The 25,292-nt window shown below is 32.8% G+C and overlaps 1 protein-coding gene across 9 annotated transcripts in view; it reads left to right on the forward strand.

Annotated features, from left to right (window-relative positions):
- The window catches only part of LOC118190971 (voltage-gated inwardly rectifying potassium channel KCNH6-like), a 609,494-nt gene that overhangs the window by 569,342 nt on the left and 14,860 nt on the right, over positions 1-25,292 (forward strand). For 7 of the 9 annotated variants that reach the window (XM_085811757.1, XM_085811758.1, XM_085811759.1 and 4 more), the window contains 4 exons: positions 2,994-3,059; positions 17,078-17,281; positions 22,591-22,948; positions 24,156-24,467. In XM_085811757.1, the coding sequence (XP_085667883.1) occupies positions 2,994-3,059; positions 17,078-17,281; positions 22,591-22,948; positions 24,156-24,467 (940 nt within the window). The remainder of the gene's footprint in view (positions 1-2,993; positions 3,060-17,077; positions 17,282-22,590; positions 22,949-24,155; positions 24,468-25,292) is intronic. The other 2 variants (XM_085811760.1, XM_085811761.1) reach the window with 2 other exon arrangements.

Raw genomic sequence — 25,292 nt, forward strand, 5'->3', positions numbered from 1 at the left:
AACAGATTTTTTTAAATATTTTTATACAAATTTTTATTATGGAATAATCCTTTAAATTCATGAAATCACTAATTTTTTAAAATGTACTCAATTGTTTCTCTTTCATTTCTCTTACATACGTGCAAATGTTTTTAAAAGAGTTTCAGAAGCGAAGCGAGAACATAAATTTTATTGATTTATGTGACAGTTAAACCAGTTAAACGTTCTCTATATAATATGTTATAAATGTAAAAAAAATTAATAAATCAAAGATCTAAATCCAGATTGCTGTACTATACTTAGAGCAGCTTCCTTTAGTTCAGTTACGAGCCACTGATCATTAAAAAGAAACTGAACTAAAAATATACTTATGTCGGGCGAATATCTTTTCAAATTATTGCATTTTCAGCATAAAATGAGAATGTACAATCAGAAATTGTATACTGATTAAAAATTAATTAATATTAAGCCTTCAAGGAAGTCAAATTAATATCATTCAGTTCAAATTAAATTCTTGTATGCAATTAAGTAGTGTTTTACTTTCAAAGCTGCTACAAATTATTAATTTCGAAAACGATATATTGTAACCAGGAACTTATAACTAGAACTAGGTTTTCTATTTACGGTGATAAAATAAATATATAGTAGCTTATCATCATGAAAAGATTCCTTAGCTCTTTTGCTAAAAACAGTTATTGTGCTACACATAAAAGAGCCATAATTTATTATGATCATATGCATAAACTATTTCTTTTTAGAACTCATCTATTTCAAAATACAATTCTTTTAATAAACTTAGAATTTGATGAAAATACATAAGAAAATCTCTCACAAAGATGTTCTGCTTCTTTTCTGATTCAAAGATATCATCATTGCAATATCTCTGAATGAATCTCAATGTTTGTACAGCAAAAGAAAAGTTTGGGAAATGAAAAAGAACTAAACTACTATAATTGTTTAAAAACTGCTTATATAGCGTTACATATGTACAGAATGTTTCAGAGAGATGGACCTCTAACCATCTCTTTAACAGTTGATTATAGCCCTGTTATTCCAGTTTAAGAGATGCAAGAAATAGAATAAGCTTTCAAACTAAAAAAAATATTGCTTACGTGATTCCTTTTAGTAAAAATATGCGAAACTTTAAATATGGGTCTCGCAGGGAGAAAATGTGACTGAGAAGATTTTCATAGTCCGATTAATCGAAATATAATCCGTTCTCGCAGAGCTGAAAATCAACTGAGAAATCCACTAAAAATCATTTTTACTTAAATATATACAGAAATCATTTAATCTAAAGATAACTATGCAAACAAGTTTTTGAATAAAATTTTTAAGGCTACCTTTTACATCAGAAAATAAAGCGAATCCTCTCTGACGACCATCTCCTTAAGCCGACTACTTTTAAAAGTGACCAGCATTTATAAGAACATAACAATACATCACCTCTACTTCTACGCTTGGAGTCATGGGTAGTCATTTCAGAGAAGGTTCACTGCAGTCGTTTAAATATGTATTTCAAACTTTCATAATTATAAAATTTCAAAATTTTTATCTAACATAATTCTTATTATTAGACATGAAAAAATGTAAAAAACAGGGATTGTCCAGAATTTCTTTTTATTCTTAATACAATAAATAACAAACAAAGAGTTTATGTCTGAATAAAGCTAAGTTGTTTAGCCTTAGTATATGAAACAGTTTTCGGTACTTTATCAAAATCTTTGTTCTTCTACATAGAAAGTCAGGCATTAATGCTGACAACTTAGATTCTTCTTCCTGTTTTTTGGAAAAAATCTGGCTACAGTATATTCTATAACATCAGGATAATCTAGTAGATTCGATTGACCAGCTCCCACCAACAACCGACGGGTAAATATGCTGAATACTGGTAATTCGACCTGGGTTCTACACCAAGTGAACGGACTGGCTGCGTAGATGTTTTTTGATATTCCCCATATGCAGCGTGGATACGAGCCAGTTTCCCTTAGAAAAACCTTCACGAAAGCATCCTTTACTGTAGGCAAATACCTACGCGTGCTCTGCTATAAACAAAGAAACAAAAACAATTCCTTCACCAGAGTACGAGAAAAATACGCGCGTCGCTGGAGCCGAGAGCATTGAAGCCTCTGAACGGAAGGTCGAAGGCATTGTATAGAAACGAGATTAACCTCAAAAACACGGAACCTCAAGGAAAAAAAACCTCTTTGTTTGCCGACGCTCTCACTTATAAAGTTTTATGACGTCATTTGACAGCGCTGTGGTAAAAATTAGGATATGCAAATTTCCGATACTTATTTAAGTCAAAAATGGTACTTATGGTCTTCTTCCTCCCCCCCCCCGGGGAAAGTGATTTAAGTTGTATAATTTATGCAGTTTTTTGGAAGGAGGGGAGGGAGCAGTTTTCATTTTACAGAAGCGAAGTTATTTCAAAAGGATATTTTAGTAGCATAAGGAAGAGCTGTGTAATTGGCATTCTCCATAAAGGCGACGTATAATAATTTGATTTCTATTTTTACTGAAATACGGCGAATAATCAAAATTACCATAGTCTGAAAGCTTATCTTATTTGATTTTTTTCTTAAACTGGAACCATGAAATCAACAATATTCATTAGATAAAATTCAATCGTGCAGTCGTTTTGAAACACTTTGGATATATTCGCACTCTTATATTTTGTACCTCATTTAATAAAGCATAAAGGTGAAATATTTTATTTATGTTACTAATTCATTTCTTTCACTTTAAAAAATGGGAAATGCTCTTTTTTTTTTCTTTTCTCCTTAGATTATAAACTTTGCGTTTAGAATTTCGTGTATTGTGCTGTACATATTTCTTTAACAATAATTGCAACTGGATATTTATTCAAACATTTGAAAAAAAATTAATAAAAATAGGTATATGTGTATATACAAAAATAAAGCTCTAAATATTCACAAAAACGGGTAAGCGGTTGAGAAAATATCTGCTTTGAATGGCAGTCAGCTTGACCGTAGTTATCGTTCGTTCTCCAGGGTTGCTTCGAGACCTGCGGCGCAATTTCACAGACACCAGAGGGCCCAAGCCAGATGTCTTGCACGGTAGGTCAGCCTCAAGTTCTCTCTGTGTACTGGGATGTGCTGCTGCTGTTGCTGCTGCCAGTCGCATGTTATTCGCTATTATCGCATGTATTTTGTGTCAATTAATTGCTCTGTTGTGCGCTTTTTGTGGTGTATGATAGGCTCTTGGTGTTGTTGTTATTGTTGTTTCTTGTAGTGACGCAGTTTGTTGTTATGCACTTTGTTTTTTGCAACCACCATATACTGCAAAATGCCCGCTATACAATAGCAAAGTAGATGTTAGCGTGCGTTTACAGTATAGTACCTTGAGTGATACTAATATTTACAATTACACAGTATTACAAAGAAGAGTTCCAAAGACACGTTTATAGTCGTCAAAAAACGGCGATAAACACGCTGAAACAATCAGAAGCACAGCCTTCAGGCTATCAGGCTATTACGGTGAAGCCAGCTACATGGCGAAGCACTAAAATACAGCTCCCGACTCGGTTCAGTCGCTCTCAAGCTAATCTCTGAACTCAACACTACTACTGAACTCAACAAACTACTATATACTCTCACGACACACTTCACGATAAACTGCTACTCCGCGCAGACATGGTATTATAGCTTTTGATCTGCCTTCGAGAACATTCTCGGGAAAACCGGTAAGAATTCGTTTTAAAATGTTCTCGCTCCGTCTATCGCGTATAGCCAGTTTGGTCTCCAAATGAGTGATTTCGCTCAAAATATGACAACCCTGCCATTCCTTGCCATTTTTTGGCAGCCCTAAACCCGCTTTGCGGGGAAGCTGTCTTACCACAGCAGGGCATTTCGTAACAGTACTTTTCTCTAGTATGAAATCGTATTACATGCTTCTATCACTTCACGAAACATACTCGTGTTAAATAATATATTGTTTTCTATATTCATTTAGTTCTAAAAACTTCTGTCTCTAGTTTCGAGAATAAATCGACAAGAATGACAAGAGTCCAAAATTTTGTTCCTAACATTTTGAATATTGCCCTATTTGAATGAAAATGCAAAAATAAATTTAGAGAAAATGAAAGTAACAAGGGAAAACAAAATTACTTGACGCCTTAGATTTCAAGTAATTTCGTTTCCAAATTAAGCTGTAATGTCTCGAAAAAAAAGTTTATCGTTAGAAATAAAAAAAAACATTCAAATATTATTTTATTTCGTTTAAAAAAAATAGTCTGCCCTGTGAACTGTGACAGATCTAAATCGTAAACAATACATTTACAAATCAAAAACAATTTCAAGCTGGATGTAAGATGGCAGCAACAGATAAATGTCAAAATATATTTTTAGAAAAAATGCACTATACATTGAATAAAATAAAAAAATTAAAACTCAGAGTCTTGCAAAAACGATTGGATGATTTCTGTAAGTAACTGAACGTTTCTGCAAATAATATAAAAAAAATTTAAAAACGTAAACTAAAACTATTTCACCAGGCCTTCTTTAAAGTATGCATTTATCTAATCTTATTTTTACATAAATGCTTTTACAAATATAAAATATTTTACTTAAAGATTAATATTTTCTCTTTAAAGCGACACTGTCTCACCGTATTTTTTTTTCTTTTTGAATTTATGTTACTTTAACATTCTGGTCTCATTTTCTTCAAAAACGCAAATTTGTTTTGAAATTTATAAATTACTCCTTAATTTGCGTCTGGGGAAAAAGCTGTTTAAATGTTTTAAAGCTTTAAACATTTTGGACGTAACAAATGTTGTTCAAAAAATGCAAATTTCAGAATGAAAGAACACTCTGGAGACCATCAAAACTGTCCTACAGTGTAATATTGTCAAGACTTTTAAAATAATTCAATACCGAAGAATCTTAGATTTGTAATAGACTTTATTAAACCACGTGAAGCTACTTGTTAATCAACAAAATAGTAAAACAGCAAACCAATCTGCTGGATATAATGGCCAGGTAATAAGCAAAAATAATTATACTTGAGAAAGAAAAACTTCAGTTTTAATTCTCTTAACTCATTCTATTAACTACGTATTAATAAAACAATTACAGATTTATAATTTTATGAACGTTAAATTAGTACCGCTTAAACACATCGTGTGATTAATATGCTGTAAATTTTTAATTTAAAAAGTAAATAGCTTTCTTTAATACAAATAAAATGATATTTCTTCACGCATACACTGAGGCTATATACTTTTACGGGCTAGAGTCCAAAATTGAAGTTACAAACAGAGTTTTTTGCAATAATTCAAAATAGCTACCACTAGAATTTTAAAAAATGATGTGGTATAAAATTTGGGAACAATAAATATGATGTAAGCATCTATATTCTGTTACTTTAGAACAGAAAATTCAAGGTTAATTTTCGCCGCCTGAATTGTCCCGTAAGCATGGGAACGACAGTTGCGGCAGACGTTTTAAGTCACCTAATTCTTATTTTCCACTTCGTTTCCGTTTAGTTTGTTTCGCTTCATAAAAGCGCGCGAATGGAGGCTCACTTGAACTGCAGTCTTAAATTGAAGGGGAGAAAATAAGTGTTATTCTGTGATGACGACACGCGTTGTGGTCACATATGAGAAGAGTTAGCAACGATTTTGAAGTGTTTAAAATAACAGGATAATGTGTATGTCTAATGGATTCATTTGTTATAAAACCATGAAACTTACCATTTATCACATCTGTGAAAATCTATAAAACTGCTTCTTGCAATACAATTAGTTCCCGCAATCATTTCTGAATGATTGGGGTGATTTGAGATGGAGAGTAACAGGTAGGCTTTGAAAGCGGCAAGTCTCAAATGGAGATCCCTCAATAGTTACGAGTGTCTCGAATGTTGGAACAAAGATTATGGCTCGAATATCATGGTAAGAATTCCAACCTATTGGTATCATCACTAAAAGGACTATTCAAGGCTGTCAAAGACTCACAACATCTGCGGTAGATCGATATGTAGGAGCATTAAATGCATGACGAGTAAAGAAAGAGCTTTCGCACGACCTCGCTGTTGTGTCTAAAACAGTAATTCTTAAGAAAACTGCATATAGGTACTTAGCAAAATATGACATTTTAGCCTAGCAACCAGCGGCAGATTTCTCTCTTTATCAAGAAACGATTCTGTGGAATTAGGCAGACCATTCTTGTACACAGCAAGTTTCGAGCCATGTTTTCTTCAGTGAGATTAAGTCCACGCAGTCTTCTACGCAATGCTCTCAGAACTTTCAAGGCATTAAAATGTTTCGCTTTCAAAAGATTGAGATTTATTGCTACATTTATTACAACGACGTCATTTATAGAATTAGCACTCATTATGAAGCACGTAAAGTTATATGTAATTGTCAAACTTCTTAGTAGCCTGACCAGAGGCCTTTTACTATAATAAACCAATTTAAGTTTCGAGATATTACATGTTTTGTGTTTGTAACTTTAATTTTAGACTCCAGTGTAGATACAACATAGTATTACAATATACATTTAAGTCAATAGTCTTACATTGTAATGACTTCGTTCTTTAAACAGTAACTTTTAGTTCGATATTGTAATATTAAATTGTCTTACATAAAGTGATCGTTATATGTACACTGCTGGAATTTATCACATAAAATGATTGTATCATTGTTTACAGTCTTTTAGAGAAACTTTCCCTTAGCAGACTATGCACTCCAGAGTTGTGAAATGTTTATTTTTAAAACCTTCGGTTTATTTTACTTTCGAGTGCGGTAAGAAGATATGCGAAATTTTAAGGTCGTGAATTCTTCTGCCTGGATATGGCAAAACACTTTTTCTTGGCGGCGCACTGGGTATGTCCCGCAACTAATTAAAGATTTGTTAAAAATTGCTCTAATAACCGATTTCACGTGATAAATTCTTGCATCTAAAGAACGGCGTCAAGAAAGTGACGCACACTACTATTGCCTGATGGTATTGCTTACTTTAATATTACTGCATGGCATGTTACATTGAATTATGACGTCATCTATGCCCGCATGAGCTCTATCAGAGAGGAAACAGTAACGCGCGAACGTTATAGGCTCACTCAATATTCACAGTTAAATATCGTCGCTGTTAAACTCATTTGCTAAGTTTTCCAATTAAAAAAATAATTTGGTTTTGAGATCAATTTTAAGAATACGCATGTGTGCAAGAATGCTCGATGTTATTTCATATTCCGAGATATCAGTAATATTACTTATGTTTTGAATGATGTCGGATTCAATTTTACAGTTAAATATATAGTTTTATTAGCACAACTCTCTTATCATCAACGCGAAAAACTTACCCTCATTATCAGAGTACACCTAATTGTTTGTTATAATATATATGATTTAATTCATGTTAATTTAACTTTATTTAACATTACAAGACTTAATAAATTTTAGCTACTATTTAATTCACGCGCCTGATAATGTTATGCTTTAATATAAGTATGACTTATCCACAGAGACTACAAAAGTTGTTCTGAACTTTTCCTAATTTGTCTGTTTATTAATATTTTGCTTTGATAATAACTATAAATTACTTTTTCTATAACGCAAATAAAACAGCCTAGTAAAATACGATTCATCACATTTTAATTAGTGTAGTATTATAAACATAAGGTAATGTATAAATACTCTTTTACCCCTTTTGATGTTAGAACGTTATTTTATAAATTCAAGATTATGCATATTATATTTAGCTGTACTGGCAATTTGGAATGCATCAACAGTTTTCCTCCGAAATTTTTTCAGATTTATAGTTTAGCCTTTTGAATACAATATTTTAGAAACATTTTGCTGTGTATTAATGTGCGTAAGATAATGTCAATGTGAATAATGAGATTACATTTGTAATGTTCTTCTTTCTGTTTAATGAAAACCATTCTCAGAAAATGGTTAAAAATTTCACTTACCAAATCTATTTTAAATATTTGTTCTTTAGATTAAATGAGGATGTATTGCATGTGTTGGCTGTATGTTATGTTCTATTTATAAAAAAGTATGTAATACGCTTATTTTCTTGTATGGCATTTGTGTAAGTAAACTTAAATATTGGTGTCAGTAGTAGATTTTTGGTCTGTATAATGCAGCTATCAACTGTTAAATGTTCATAAAGTGAATTTTGTACAATATATAATTAAGCTTTTGTTTAAACTGAAAATAAATTCTTTTACTTGCTCCTTACTTTGGGAGGAAGTCTACATTCATTGATATAATTAATTAAAAAAAAATAATAATCAAAACTTAAAGTCAAAAGGATTCATTTTTTTTTCTTTTTACCAATAAAATACAAACTCAAGTAACATTTTAAAATAAATAACTTGCAAAAGTATTGCAAAGTGAAATAATTTTACATTTTTCTACATCTACCATATGTTTAACATCCAGAATTTTAACATCAACATTTAAACATCCGGAATTTAAATCCGTATTTAGTTTTGCGTAAACAATAAGCCAATTTCTGGTTATGCTGTTTTTAACTATTCATGGACATAATTTTTTTTTTAATTTTCTATTTCGATAAACTTAGAGCTAAAAAATTAACACACAACAAGATTTTAATTACTTTTTCTATGTTTTAAATTAAAAAATTTATGTTAAATGTTTTCACCTCTTCCCAATAAGAGCAGAGATATAGGCATTTATTTTCATTTTAAACAGTAATTGTTTTCTACCCCATTATTTCCTTCCCATACTTCTGAAGTGTCCTTGCTGGTTTCAGCGGCAACTGCGAATGCATTCATCAGTGTTCAGAGTAAAGGTCATTTGCTCTCGGTTAAAACTCATTCCGAATTTCACTTCCAAAGTAATTCAGGGAGAAAATGTATTATATATCATGAACAGAAATCTGTTTGTGAGAAAATAAATGCGAAGATTGTTTTAGTATCTGTGATCCCGAATATCGTTTTTCTCCTAAGACTGTGTGAGAAAAGGAAAAAGTGTATTTCATTTTTTAAGTATAGTTCAAATGAACGTTAATGAACAAATTTCAAGCGAATGTTACTAAAAATAATTTGTAGTTAACTCTTGATACCTCGAATATTGTTATCTTAAATTTTCTCATTTATAAAAATTTTTACCAAACACCAAATATTTCAGAAATACCTTATATGAAATTACCGTACTTACTTAGATAGTTGTCCTCCTCACATAGTTTACGGCCTATCATTTTGAGAGTACGATTTAGACCAAAATTAAACTTTTTCACATAATTTCCAAATTCTCCCCCTCTACCAGTGACCAAACGCTTGCTTCTTAAGTATTCGTTGGGAATGGCCCAACCAGCTGATCGTTTAGTCATCTCAACACCGATAATGTTACCCAGTGGAAACACAAAATACGACCGACATTACATCCGTGAAGAAAAGGAAGAGTCAAAGCACAGGCAACCATGCCTTAAGCGGGAGTCGAACCTATGTCCTTGATTTAGGAGCAGCTCCGTTAATCACTATACAGCCACGGCATGACTTTCAGGTTAATCCATGAATTCAGGAAATGGACCCTTCAATTAGAATGACCAGTTTCTAGAATTTCTCTGACTGGTATTCTTTGCGGAAGCATATAAAAGCTGTCAATTTATTGCTTCATTAAAAAAATAAATACATAAATAAGTAAATAAAAAGTGTTTTAAATTGAGCCCTTAATGATCTAAAAATGGAAAAATTATTTATCATATAGAACGGGAACAAGAAATTGCATTATTATTTTTACAAAATTCCTCTACAATTTCACGGCATGAATAATAAAAGCGTAAAACGTCCTGATAATGTGTAGAGGTAATGCTGATACTTTTGAAAATAGAATTCGATTATTAGTTATTGTTATTTATATAGTAAATTATTTTCCTATTTTTACTTCATCAATTATTCTGCGAGTTTTTAAAAACGTTTTCATTTATTTATTTATTATTTTCATCTTTTTAGTCTCAGTAGCATGTTATTAATCAAATTATAAAACTTAAAAATAATTGTTCAACAATGAATAATCACTATTTGATTTCCAATGATTGTTTATGTCAAATTATAGAAAGATTACAATGATTCTGCCAAAACTTCAGGAATGACATTAAAAATCTCTTCCAAACTTAATTTAAAAAGATTTTTACCCCTGTATCCCACAGTCCGAACAGCAGTTAAGTTTAGTTTGTACATTAAATGAAGATATGTAAAAAAATCGTTTCAACATTAAATGTTAAAAAAATCTAAATCAAATTTTAAAACAATCGATTGTACTGCTACATTGTATTGCCATCCACAAAGAGTTATGTGTACTATTTTGCACTAATTCAAGATCAATTTTGAAAACATCACTGTTCCACTATCAGATTCTATAGATCAAGAATTTTCGCGCCTTTCAGATGCGTTTCTTTCATAACCTTTAAAAAATTCAAATCTTTATAATAGATACTTTTTTGATGTAAGAATTTTAAAATTCTATAAAAGAATATAATATTACGTATCCCAATAACATTAAGAAAATCATCTTTTAAAATGAGATTCTGAAAAAAAATGTATGTTACTTATGAAATGGAAAAGTAAAAAAAATAGCGTGATAGATTCCATTATGACGCAGTAACTTCATAACCTTAAAGCTATATTTCTAAATAGTGCTGAAAAAAAGAAACGATTCTGAATCACATTGTAGCATATTTTTCAAATAAAGAAAATCACCCAATTAGTACTTTTTTATCATTCTTGTTTTAAAAGATGGCGAAAGGTTTCCTTTATAATCTATGAAAAGTTAAAAATTTTGTAAACAATGCTGTTTTAGATGTTGAAATTTTTAAACCATAAACCATAAATTTCAAATAGTCGAAAAAAATCGATTAATGTTCGAAAATTCTCCCAAATATAAAATATAACGTTACTAGTTTTATCCAAAATCCGTTTAAAAAATTATTTTCCCGCTATATCTGATGGTGCAAACAGTAAATTTCTGAGAATTTTAGATTGTTCGATAAACAAAGATTAATCATTAAATTTAAAAGAATCTGAATCGAAATTTGAAGACTTCTCCACATTGCATTGTCACCCACACACAGTGTGTGTTCAAAATTTAAACTCGATAGCTTATCAGCAAGTGGGCTAAAAATCAATCACGAACTTTCGACTTATAGCGATAAACACCATGAGTGAACTAAATAAAAGCTTATAAAAACTTAGTCATTCTCCTCAAGAAATCGTTTTTATCGCCACTAGATGGCGTTCGACAAAATAGTTTAAATACAACTAAATACATCTGGACGCTTTCTCCACAGATCGTCAGTTCGATATTCAGTGGGTAACGACTTTTGGAAGTACTGGTCTTTTCAACTTCTACCGTTTTCTCGAACTTAACTATATTATTACGACGTTTTGAAATTAAATCTGCATTTTTCCTGCTCTTGGAATATTGTTATTAAATTTTAAATAGACCATTCAGCATCCCTCTCTCATCTATGGCACCGCCTATTAAAACTTAGTTATATTCATCATAGCCACTAATATGTAACCCTTGTAAATTCCCTGCAAGATCTCCAGCAGATTCTTCACTTCCTCAAGCCATGTTTTTGGGCCATTTTCTTTCTTTTGAATGCTGATATCCCATCCTGGGATCTACTCATGTAAAAACCTCATCACCATTCCCATCGTGGAAACATCTCAGGTTGCAGGAAAGTACTGCTGCCGCAGTAGAAACCCTGCATAATCGCGTTCGTATCAAAGTATCAAAGTTAATATATTATTTAAATAGTAGCTATTGCGTGTTTTAAACTGAATTTCTTCCAAGAGTATTGTCCATTTATATACACTGCTGGTCATTAAAATTGCAACACCATGAAAGAAAACAAATGCAAAAAAGCTATTTATTGCACGTAGACAGTATGGCATGAAGACAAAATGAGGTTTACAGGGGTGCGAAATTAGTAGAAACAGTTGCCAGCCCTGGCAGCTAAAACGATCCTTACCCCATTACGCATGGAGTCAAACTGGGCTTGGATGACAGAAATGGGAAACTCATTTCATGCTGCTTCAAGTCCATGCCACACTTCATCAACCGCATTAGCTGGAGAGGGGTGATGGGACAGTCTCTCAGCACCCATGACCAGATGTTTTCAATGGGTGACAGATCTGGAGACCGTGCAGGCCAATGCAACAGTCAAATAATTTTCCTGTGTATCGAGGAAGGTCAGAACACGACGTGCAACATGTGTTCTTGCATATCTTGTTAGAAGATGGCGTTTGACAGGCCTCGAAGATAGGACACAACCACTAGACGTAAGACGTCAGAAATGTACCGATTTGCGTTCAAATTACCGTCGATCCGAATTAGAGATGTGCGTGTCGTGCACTCAATGGCTGCCCAAACCATTACACCAGGTGTAGGGCCCCTGTGCCGATATCGAATGCAAGCAGGAGACGTGCGGTGCGGTCTCCTCGGACACTCCAGACACGTATATGGCCATCAGAATATTGCACGTAGAACTGGGACTCGTTTGAAAAGGCGACTTTGTGCCATTCATGTACCCAGCTTTGTTGTTTGGCACACCAGAGTCGCCGTCTTTCTCTATGCTGTATTGTCAAGGTACCTGAAGTAATGGTCACCCTGCTACAAACGTCGACGCACCTTATCAGTTGATAATGGGCGTGCTACCAAACATGCCCATATCCTGATTAATGGTCCGCGATGTGGTCGTACGGTTTTGCAAGGCTGACCTCACAATATGTGTATCCTCTCGGGCGTTAGTCATGGGAGGGCGTTGAGATCCTGCATGTCGTTCAGTATGGCCCTCAGCAAACGACCAGTGCGACCGGAGATATCACTTAACGATAATCTACACCATCTCTGAAGAGAAATCGGAGACAAGGGAAAAAGAAAAAGGAGTGTGACCAAAGCATCCAAGACTCAAGAAGAGAATCAAACAAGTACCTCAGAGCCTGACGAGTGTCGAAAAGAATAACCATAAGTTATGCAAGAACCAAAATATAGAATACAAAATACGATACAGGATACAGTCAAGATACAATATACAAAATACAACCTGTAAGAATAAATACAAGGTGCCATACTAGAAATACAAACAACAAAATTAAAAATACAGAGTTCTAGCAAATGGAAAATCAACAAGAATTGAAATCAGGTAGGTGAATAAAGTAAAGGCAACCACTGAACGAGGAGCTTAAGTAACAAAGTTTTGGTCGCTTACGATGATAGTGTATGCAGCAAGAGGTCTAATGTATCTGTCTTCATAAATAATCTCATAATTTTAAACTTTGCATAGTTGACAAAATCACATTGAATGGCCTTAGTAAAGAATTTCTCGTTAGTCCTTTTGATGAATTCAGAGATAATTTCAAATTTTAAATCCTTATGCAGGAGTGCATTTCTGACAAGGTTATCAACATCAGTAATAATTCACAGAAACTTGTTTTAAACCACTTCCAGTTGGTAAAGTTGGTTATTCGTTGCAGTGTTCCATGAAGGAGCAGCGTAACATAAAGTGGGCCTGATGCACGTAGTGTAGATACAGTAAGACCCCGCTTAACGCGGGGGATACGTTCCATCAAAGTAGAGCGTAATGCGAAACAGCGCTAAACGAGGCTACCTTTACATGTAAATATTGGGGTTAGGGGAAGATGGCTAGGAAATTGGTTAGGTATTAAATTTAAAAAGTATGTTTTTTAATAAAAATAAAACCAAACATTTATTTCTTAAAGCCCAAATTAATACCACATTATTATTTCTTGCAAAAATAAAAACAAAATATAAATAACAAAACGAATATTCTTAAAAAAACAAATAAAATTCTCAGTCAGTCATATTTAGTTAGCCTTCCGCGTTTTCAGTGTTCTGCCTTTTTGTGACAAAAGCATCTAATGTTGTTTGCCTTTTTCTTTTGCGTTGTTCTCTTAAAAGTTCTTCATAAACGGATAGAGCATCTCTAACACCACGCCTTACTTTTGAGCTCCTGTCAAAATTCGGATCATTTTCAATGAATTGATCCATTATTTCAGTTATGGTAGACAAACTTGTTTTTACAAACGCCATCGAAAGTTCTTTTTGCTCTTTTTCTGAATTACTGCTGTCAACATTTTTGTTTTCTTCTTGTTCAGTTAATTCCTTGAGCTCATCATTAGAAAGACTAGCCGCTGCTTCTTGAATTGAATGTTTCCAATAATAAAAATATGTCTGTACAATACCGCACCAAACAAGAAATACAAGTACACTCTTTCGGATATGTATTTGAAACCTATCGCTGCATAAATTTTCGGGGAATCCCCGTATGCTGCGAGCGATTTCGTGGAATCCCCGGGTTGAAATAAAAGAGCGCTAAACCGAAACAGCGCTAAACGAAACAGCGTTAAGCGGGGTCTTACTCTATGCTTCTTGGTGCGAGAGCTGAGATTAGAATATTTTCGTATAATAGGGAGAAATCTGCTCATGATAACATCCTTTTGACGCTTTTAATGTGATTTGCCCATGTCAAAATGATGTCTAAGTATCTGGCTTGACTGAAGGTAGGAACTGGTTCTTGAAACAAGAGAAGCTCTTTAAAGTTTATACGTTTTCGAGTCTTGCTGAAGATTAGTAGTTGAAATTTGCTCACATTGATTTTGACGCGCCAGTTGGTACGCCAGTCTTCCATTGTATAAAGATAATTCTGCATCTTCGTAATTGCTTGTTTGTCATTGATAGATGTGATGGCTACCGTCGTATCGTCGGCGTAGCAAGCAAGAAGAGAGTAGTTGTCCAGTCTGGAATGCGGAAAATTAGATATCTAAAACAAATAGAGTATAGGACCTAATATACTTCCTTATGGCACACTTGATCGTTACTGGCCTTGAAACAGATGTTTCGTTGTCCTGGGCGACGAAAAAAGTACGCTGTTGTAGAATAGAGTAGATAAGGAGAATCATTTCTCTTTGAATGTCCAAGTTGTCAATGTTATGATGAATTTGAAGATGAATCCTCATGCCAGACTCGCTGGAAAATGAGAAATTCACTGCGCAACCTTTCTTTTACGCAGTGCTTCAGATGTCGTTTCTCCCTCTTGCGTCGTCTAAAGGCGCTGAAATACTAATCATTTGCATATCCCAACTTCTTCTTCCCTTCATAGGATTTTGACGTTCTTCAGATCATACCTTCCTGGATTTGCAATTTTAATGGCCATCAGTGCAATTAATATCATACTATTTTAATTAGCATTTTATATTAATTATGTTACATATGTTTCTTACATTCATTATTATAGGCAGTTCTGTGGAGTACAACGTTCGAAATGTTTAGTAATAATATGCGTTAAAAAGGAAAAGAACGAAATAAATTTCCTCTTCGCTAATTCAATTTTTCCTTATCAGAGTAAATTTTCTAGTTCTGTAAGAATAAAGGTATCAAGAAATTACCGTGTTTGCTTTAATTATTCATAACTTATTATCCAATAAAATTCCTAAAAATTAGAAATCCGAATACTCTAATCGCGCTACATCGTATTTAGCTCTGAGCCCACCAGCGGCCGAGCGGTAAAGACGCTGAACACTGGTAGTTCGGTCTGAGGTTCGAATCCCGCGAACGGGCTGGCTGCATGGGCGTTTTCGTGGTTTTCCCCATGTGTAACGTGTATACGAGCCAGTTTCCCTTAGAAAGGCATCCCTCCCTTTAGGCAGATAGCCCTTGTGTGCTTTGCCGTAATTAAATACACCATACACCGTATTTAGCTCTAGGTTATGTTTGATTGTAATTAGGAAAACTTAAGAGAAGGTATTTATTTTCTGGATAACAAGAAAACATTTAAACTTTATGATTAAAAAAAACTAAAAAGTACCTTAATTATTTTAAAATATTATTTGGGAAAATTCAAAAGGAAAGAAAAAAAAAAAGGAAAACCGGTTCTTACACATCTATTGTTTTAAATAAGCAGATAATAAATAATCTTACACATCTATTGTTTTAAATTTATGTTTAGTTACATATTCAAATGTATAAAAATTTTTAATATGGTAATCTTAGAATTTGCTTTTAAAAGAGTAACATTCCTGTTGTTATTGACAAATGAATCTTCGAACTTAAATCTTCTAAATAATTAGGTCATAAAAAGTCTTACTTTTATTTTTTTGTTCCATCATCCAATTTCATTCAGGAGAAAGCCTTGAACATTCTCATCATCTCAATAAAAATACCCTTTTTTTCTTAATTCCTACAGTCTCAAAATAAAATCAGGTGGAGATAAATACTACAACTCAAACATTCTTAAGCATCATAATCTCATTGCTACAAATTATGAACTGCAAAATGTTTTTAAGATATACATTGTTAATAATGAAGCTTCAAACCTGGCTGCTTTATTCCGAATCAAAAAGAAATTATCTCTCTGATGTTGCCATATTAAATATATTAAATATCAACAAGACGATTATTAGCAAAGCGATGAATTAACTCCTATTTGTCTTCTCAGAAAGAAAATCAAAAATATTTTCCATTCATTTATTTCTTAAAATATTACAAACTATTTCTTTAGAATTGAAATACACGAATTTTTGGAAGTTAAATGCTTGTTTTAAGCATGTATTTTCAATTCTTTAAGCATGTATTTTAAAATTGTCATATGTAATCTGAGAGCTGTACAACAAAATCATTGGTTAAATATAAATTAATTAGTTTATATTTAACCGATATTCTGATTTCAGTATCAGTTTGCATGATAACGTTATTATTATTAAAACCTTTCGCAGAAACGTTCTTAAACGTATATATGATACAGTTTAAATATTATAAAATTGAAAGAATGCTGTGTTAAAAGTAATAAAAATATTCATCGCGAAAACATATCGCTATCAGTTCTAACATCCTTAGATTAATCCAGGTTATTTTGTATCTTATCTTAAATTAAAAATTTGCCAGCTTAAAGTGGAACAAAGATTAGTTGTTCAACTAAGACATATTTTTAAACCGTTTTTTTATTTTCTCCCACAAATCAATCTGAAAACGTTACTTGAAATCTCAAGCAAAAGTAGTTAAATATTAAAACAAAGCACGATTATCAAATGCATATTAGGCACTACTAACCAAACTTTGTGATCTCAATATCATTCATTTTTCTAGGAGCGATAACAGCAGTGACCAACCTGACAGCGGGTCCTGTGCTGACTGCAGCGTCCCAGCCATCTCAAGACACCCAAATATCACGTCCTCCTAGTTTAATAATGGCCCGTTCTGATACTCAAACCGAACCTCAAGAAACGAAAGAAAAAACACCGCTTTTGGATGCTGTAGAACCGAGTATGCAAAAAAATTACCTCCTTTATGGTATTGTTTTCTATACTAATAGTTCAAGCTTTCGTGCACTTTTTTATCCTTGAACCACATTTATTGTAGTTTCTCTAGTCCACCTGCACGAACTTGCCTGTTATCAAAAAAAGTAACAGAAATAACTTATGTATAAAATAACAAAAAAAAACTTATGTATCCAGAGATTAATCCAGAGGTTAATATTTTTTGCATAAAATTGCTTGAAAATACCATATTGAAAAGTTTTGGTGTCATTTTTTTCAGGTTATCAGCATGTTCAGTAATCTTTATCCAAATAATATATAGAACAGTATGAAATGCATTATTAGTTTTTCTAAATATAATTTTTGAATGAATTATTATATGAAAATTATGATTTAATTACATATTTTGAAAGAGAAATATTATTTAATTTTTTCAATGAATTATTATATGAAAATTATTATTTAATTACGTATTTTGAACGAGAAATATTATTTAATTACGTAATTTTGAACACGGCTCTGCAACTTCGATATGACATTTCAAAAAAAAAAAAAAAAAAAAAAAAAAAAAAGCTACTTCAAAAGATGGCACTTTCTAATCTAAAGTAATATTGAAATTAAACCCCTTGTTCATAAACGTCCTTATGCAGCTTTTATTTTTGCTACGTTGATCGTAGACTTACTTCCATTCACACAAAGATTCAGATTGCGGTATTTCTAAATTTTTTAAAATCAATTTTGTAAAAATTACGAAATCAGTTTGCTCTGTTATTTGCCGGTCACTTTAGTTATATTCAATAAAAGTGTATTCTCATTGCAAAAAAATAAAATGCAAAAAGTATGGCTTCCGTTCGATCGAAACTGGCGATTTATTTATTTTCAAAATTTGGAAGTTTTGTCATCTTTTCCCGCTTTTCTTAAGAGATCGGTTAAGCAACAAATGAGAATAGTTTTGAGGTTGAATTTTCCTCTTTAATGTAATAGTGATATTCCATCGTAATTTAGTTCTGTGTAACATTCTTTAATTTATAATTTTGTTACATATGATATGACGAAGAATCTTGACACAGGTAATTTATAACTTCTTAAATGCTGAAAATACGTTATTAATAGTCACATGCAATTATATTGCTTTAGAATCATAATCTGATAGTCATACAAAACAAATTATTGAACTAGAAATATTCTTCATTTTTAGTTTATACGAATACTATTACGAAATAACTATTTACCAATATTGAAGTCTGACGCTTTTTCCTATAGCACTAATTCTGTAAGGTTGTGTAAATAAGATATTGTTTTCGAAAAGAAATTATATTTAGCAATATTTTGCTCGACATTCTGCGCAGCGTGCTTGTTATTTAATCTGTTTACATAAGAAATATATTCCTAAGCTGATATTTCTTTTGGCTATTTACCAATATTGTAGCCTGATATTGTTTTCTAGAGCACTAATTCTGCAAGATTCTGTGAATAAGATATTCTTTTCGAAAATAATTGTATTTATCAACATTTTGCACGACACTCTACGCAGCGTGCTTGTTATTCAATCTGTTTGCATAAGAATATTTTCCTAAGCTGATATTTCATTTGGCTATTTACCAATAACATAGCTTGATACTTTTTTCTAGAGCATGAATTGTGTAAGATTCTGTTGTAAAGGCATTAGTTATTTTATGGAAGCATGAGTCATGAAAAATGAGCAACGCCTTCTCCGGGAATCGGACCATGGATTTCTGGAATACGAACCCAACATGCAGACCACTACATCACGAAGCCACGCTAAGAAGGCGGGAGAAATACCTTATACTGTGAATGAGATATTCTTTTCGGAATATATATATGTATATATATATATATATATATATATATATATATATATATATATCAGTTTTTTGCGCCACACTCTGCACAGCATGCTGGTTTACATCAGAAATATTTCCCTAAGCTGATATTCCATTTCTGGTTATGTAAAAATGCAAAACTTTTATTCCTGTATTTGTGCATGACCCATAAACATAATCTCAAGATTTAAAAATCAAACATCTCAATTTTTGTCGTATAGAAGTCAAACCTTTTGTGTTCCATTTTTAATGTATATTTTAAGCTTTTACTAAATATAACTGCAAGTATCAACGATCGTATAAAATGTCAGATTTCATAATTTATACAAAATTCGTTTATAAAATTTTAAAATGCCATAACATGATTATTTTTTCTATTTAAAGCATTTTTTGAAGAATACGTACGTCAATGAACAATGAGTGCGAGAAGAACCGGCTTAGTAAAATAAAAGCTTTAGTAGACATAGTGTATATGCACTTTTTAATATCAACCGTTTTTAAAGTTTTTAAAAAGTCGATTATAGAATTCATTGAAATATTTTGCATATTTAGTCATTCTAACAAATATTACACTATAGAAACTTTCCTGCCTAAAATGTGCTGTAGTTTCAGACTCTAAACTTTCCAGCATTCAAGAAACCTCAACGCTAAAAATATAAGCACAGTTACACAGAAGATTCGTGGTTATTGATATTCTTAACAATAAACTAAGAAATATATTTTATGCATTAAAAACATTTGGAAACAATACATTTCTCTGAAACATTTGTAGTATCTAGTTGCTAAACTTTCAGTGTGATTGCTGAAATAAGTGCAGCAACCAGACAGGAAATGGGTTAAAAGAACCCTTTATTAGGTTCTTTAAAATTCACAATGTGCGTCGACTTGACGCTTACAAACTACGCCTCGCTCGTGCGGTAACTCAACTAACAAGAACTAAAAATTCAAAGATATTAACAAAACAGTAGAATGTTCTCCAGGGCTCAGATAATCCTGTTATCTAAAACCGCGTCGAAGTCTAGTGGCAGCAGAATAATAGCAGTTGCGCCACTTTAACCAGCAATAAATGCATAAGCAGAACCTCACGCTACCAAAGGTACCCACTCTTTCTAACTTTCCCTTCTACAGCTCAGAATTTCAAACTTTATCCTACTGGTAGAAATTGCATTCCTTCACACGCGCTACCAAATTTACATATCCTGCCATTGGTTAGTCAAAATAAATATAAATCCCTACACATTGATCTTTTTAGATCTTCATTGTAATCTTATTGGATAACTGTTTATAACTGATCTTCATATGGTTGGTGTTAATCCTTTCTTTTAATGCAATACTTGCGTTAGATTTCGATATTAACACGTAAATAAAATAAAGTGTTAGAACACATTTTTAAAAATGGCATTTCTTTTAAAATTGTCGATATTAGCTGCTTTTAACAATTTATCTAACCACATGTGTTTATTATCTTTTAACTCCTGCAGGAAAAAAATAGCTATCTTTAATAAATGTTTGCGATCCAGATTTGCACAGGCTCAAAATTTCATTAACACGGTTAATGTCAGTGGTAGTCAGTGGTAACTGCAAAATGTAGGCAGACAGCATACTGGAATATGTTTTTTGGATATCCATGAAATGATGACTCTCAGCTCTGTAAAGCTCACTAATAATTACCATGAAAGAAAATAAAGAAATAAATCTGTACAAAGAGTTTAAAGTTACGAATCATCGATTTTTAATGCGTTTATTTTAATATTTTATGAAACATTTTATTGTGGCGGAACACAGATTTTTAATTACGTGTTTACGAATCAGTATTCACAGAAATGCAAACACTTTAGACTGTATTTCCAAATTACAAAGTTCAGTTCCAATTTTCTTTCTTCTTTACTTTCTCTTGACTTTATTTATCTTATTTTTGCCCATCAATCCAAACTGACCTCAGATAAATACAATTAAACACTATTAAAACGCAAGGGAATATATAAAATTCTTACTGGCAATCAAAGATTACGATTACATAAATTAAAAATCAGTACGCACTAAAACTTCTCCAAGCCTTGCAGAGTATTTTATGTTAATTAATCCATTATCGTATTTTGAATTATACCAGAACTTCTCCTTCTTTTCATTAGCTCTCACCGATATGCTAATGCAAGAAATGTATTTAAGAGCACAATTCTTGAAAGTTTAGATAGAGGCATTTAGTAGTAGTTGTAGTAGAGTAGCGGAGGAAGTGGGCACCATCCCTCTACCATTAAGGTTAATCGGTTCTGCCCACATCCGCCCTTTTCTAGTATTTATTAATAATTCCAAAATTTTTACATTGCCATACATTGTGGCTGATTTACAAATAAAGTCTATACAATAATTGTATTCGCATTATTATCATGACTTTTTACATAAATTTTGGTTGCAATTGCACATTTGCTAGCAATGCTGAACATAGTAGTAATTCTCCCCCAACTTTGCGACTTAATTTATCTGGAGTTAGTTATTTTGCTAGCCGAATTCACTCGCGCATTTAGTTAAATTTCAACCAGACCATTAGTTAAATTTGTTAGATTTTTGCAACTGTAAATTTACAGCCTCAAATTACTTTACAAGTTCACATTTATGTTGCCTGACATTCCGCAAGTAGTGGATATTAAACTGCACGCACAGGTGACAGGTGAAAGCTGATCCGGACCACCGGACGGCTTGCATAAGCTAATTGGGAATCGCCCGGATCCCCCAACTATTTAGTGCAACACCCCCGGCGCCCCATAAGGAACGCATGGGGAATTTATTAAAATGCTACATATAATGATAAAGGCATTAGACTATACATTTTACACACTGCTACACAGATACTAAATAATTAAAATATAGATACTAAGTACATGAAATTTCACAGATAATTACGAATGCTGAAACGGATATTAATTACTAATGCAGACATTATACAGATACATAGATGCTAAATACACTATTGCATACTACACAGATAACAAAAGCGAATGTTTAAAGTTCCGAATAAATAGGTTGTCTTCTGATTCAGGTGTTGTTTCCACGAAAGTGGCGGTAACTCACCTGGCAGTTTCAGTAGGGTTCAGACTGAAACCGTATATAATTTCTTAACAAGCAAGTAATTCCGTCATTTGCAGACTAAAGTTTGTGAAGTTCAGTTAAATCCTTAGTTTTTATCCTAAACGAAGTAGCCGAAAGCATCTGAACGGTTTTTAATAGCAAAAGAATTCTTTTGGTTGTGCTAACAACAAGGAAAATTAACCAAACCACCATACTTCACAAGTTCATTTTTATTTTTATGCTAAGGTTAGTTACATCTTTGTTGATAATGAGATATGGTAGAATTGAGAGAATCGACAAAATAAATTACCCTATTTTGCGGTTAAAAATATTAACAAAACTGACGCTAAATGTGATGACAAAATTATATAAAATATATGTGACTCAACATCATTCATTTTTGAAAACTAAATTATTTTGTCTTATTGTTCAGCTTCCCAAACGGTCTCCATAGATTCCACTCCTGGATCCGTTGGTCAAGTCCTTAGTCCGCAAGCCATGTTCTCCTCATCCCAGCAGCCACTTACAACTTGCCATAGGAGCCCTCTTGAAAACTTGTTGGAGACAAGGCGACCATGTTCTGGACCTTGTCGTCTCGGGACCACGACAGGCGGAACCTCCAGCAGTGGAGCACGGTCAAGTTCTAGTGTGACCATACCCCTTACCGGTAGTTCCGTCAATGGACAAAGTCCTGGAGACGATATAACCTCCCCCCATCATCAACCTTTCCCTTTGGTCAACTCAAGACCTAATACTCAAATGCTAGAAAACAAGCTGGACAATCTCAGCAGGTTAGTATAATATTCATATTATCCACTTCGTATGTAACTTTGTTAGCCACCAGTATATTTCTTGTTAGCTTCTTCGTAACAGATTATTGAGATGAACACTGTGCAAACGTAACTTAATTAAATTAAGTAATTTTAGGCAAATGGATTTCTAATTTTTCTAATTTTGGCTTCTATTAAATTGCGTACTTCCCAGTTAAGATATGTAGAAATATAGACTTATGTATATGTAGAAATATAGACTTAGTATTTATTTATAAACAAGACGTATATAAATAAATACAATTAATTTATTAACAACTTACGTGCTGATAAACTAATAATGTTCAGGTTTTCCTAATTAAATTCGTGCCTTAAAAACATTTCGTTGGTAAAGTTTGGGATTAAAACTGATATTTCCACATAACTTTGATGGAAAAAATACTATTATGTTAAGAAAAATCAATATTTTTTTTACAGAAATTATTATAAAAAATTAAAACTTTAACTAAAACAAGTAATACCTTTTTATTTGTAACACTTCTCCGTTATCATGGCAAACGTTCCTTGTAAGCGATGGAAAGAATATTTTATGATCTTAAAATATTTAAAGTTATTTTTAATTGTGATAATTCTACTGCATAAAATTGCCAGGAAAAAATATTTGTTGATTGTTGAAATACTAGAAAAAATATTTGCCTAAATTTATTAGAGACCTTTGTCTTGTACTTGAAAATATCAGGAATGTAAAATTCTTTCCACGCGGAATTTAACCTGCAGTTGCAGTTCGGGGTTTTACAGTGTGAATTCAAAATTAAATTTTGATCATTGACAAGCGAGTAAATATTTTATTCTTAATAAAGGATTTGGCTAGAAGCTTATGCTTTTTCAGAAACTCTGAAATTTCTGAAGAAACCAGAAAAATCGAAATCGAAAAAAGAGGAGCTTTAAGAAGTATTATTAAAATTATATTCAAAATGTTACTGCGCATACATCTTATGTATAATATCAATAATATTCTCATTTTCCATATAAGCCGTTCTTATGTTCTCACTTTTAGCACCCTGTGTATTGTTTCTTTTAAGAATCAGTTTAAGATTATCAACCATTTTGTTAAATATAATTAAATCGCATATCCTATTTCGTGTTATTTTCTTGATTTACCTTTAGTATTAGAATTCAGCTGTAATGTTCATGGCACTTGATGCGTTTTGCATTTTTACTACGCCAGGCAAGTCCGAACGATAGAGACACGCCTGACTACTGATATCCAGACGATCATGCAGTTATTGTCTCACATAGTCACCCACTCCGGGGTCTCCCTCCTCGGTAACACAACCACCGTCTCCAAGGACCTGGTTTCCCTGTCCTCTGACCTGACCCCTGAAGACGGCGGTGCAACGACTTCTTCCTATAGGCATCCGGGAGGTAAGCCCCGGTGTCGACAGTACAGGAGAGCCGTTAGTCTCCAAGGCAGCCTTTCCCCTCTCACGCCTGAGGGGGTCTCTCTCAGGTATATGTGCAGGAGCCTCGACTTACCTAGGTAAGGAAATTTACAAAAATTACTTTATGAAAAACTTTCCTGTCTTATTGCGAAAAGCTTTATTTAACATACTCATGCTATTTATAAATTTATTAATAAAGACTGACAATAGATAACCTAAGAAATGTACGAATGTACAAAATGTCTTCGAGGGTTTTTTTTTTTTTTTTTTTTTTTTTTTTTTTTTTTTTTTTTTCCTGTCTCTACTGCACAGTTTGTAAAAGAAATTGCAGAATCAGTAGGTTTTTTTTTTTTTTTTTTGAAGCTAGAGACGTGAAAAATGTGCTGTGCTCTAGCCGGAGCTTGAACCCTGGAGCTCTCGAATACGCGTCGAGTATGCTTTCAATTACGCCCATGAAGGCATGCGGAAAGGAGGGAGAAAATACCTTATATACTTTCCCTTTTAAATGGCGACTGGGGATTCGGAGATCGGATCGCCATATCCTGGTGGTGACGAATAGTAGCCACCATCCTTTAGTTCGAGCACCATTTGCAGAATCATTAGGTTTTTTTTTTTTTTTTTGAAGCAAGAGATGTGAAAAAATAAGCAGTGTCTCCCCAGGACTCAAACCCTGGATCTTTCGAATACGTGTCGAGTATACTTCCAATTACACTAAAAGGGCATGCGGGAAGAAGAGAAAAAAGTACCTTATAATTGTATTTTTTGTATATCGCTGAAGTTTGAGATGAAAAATATCTAATTTAATTCAAGAAAAATAATCCATTTATATCATCCCTGCTGAATCTTTTATGGAAGAATTTTCAAATTTTCTTAACTCTCTTTCCCACTAACAGTGTGGTCTAATGGTACTGATAGAAAGTTTT

This window comes from Stegodyphus dumicola, chromosome 2, assembly GCF_044657685.1.
Source record: "Stegodyphus dumicola isolate Sdum_Otavi_A_Nest chromosome 2, ASM4465768v1".
NCBI lineage: Eukaryota > Metazoa > Arthropoda > Arachnida > Araneae > Eresidae > Stegodyphus > Stegodyphus dumicola.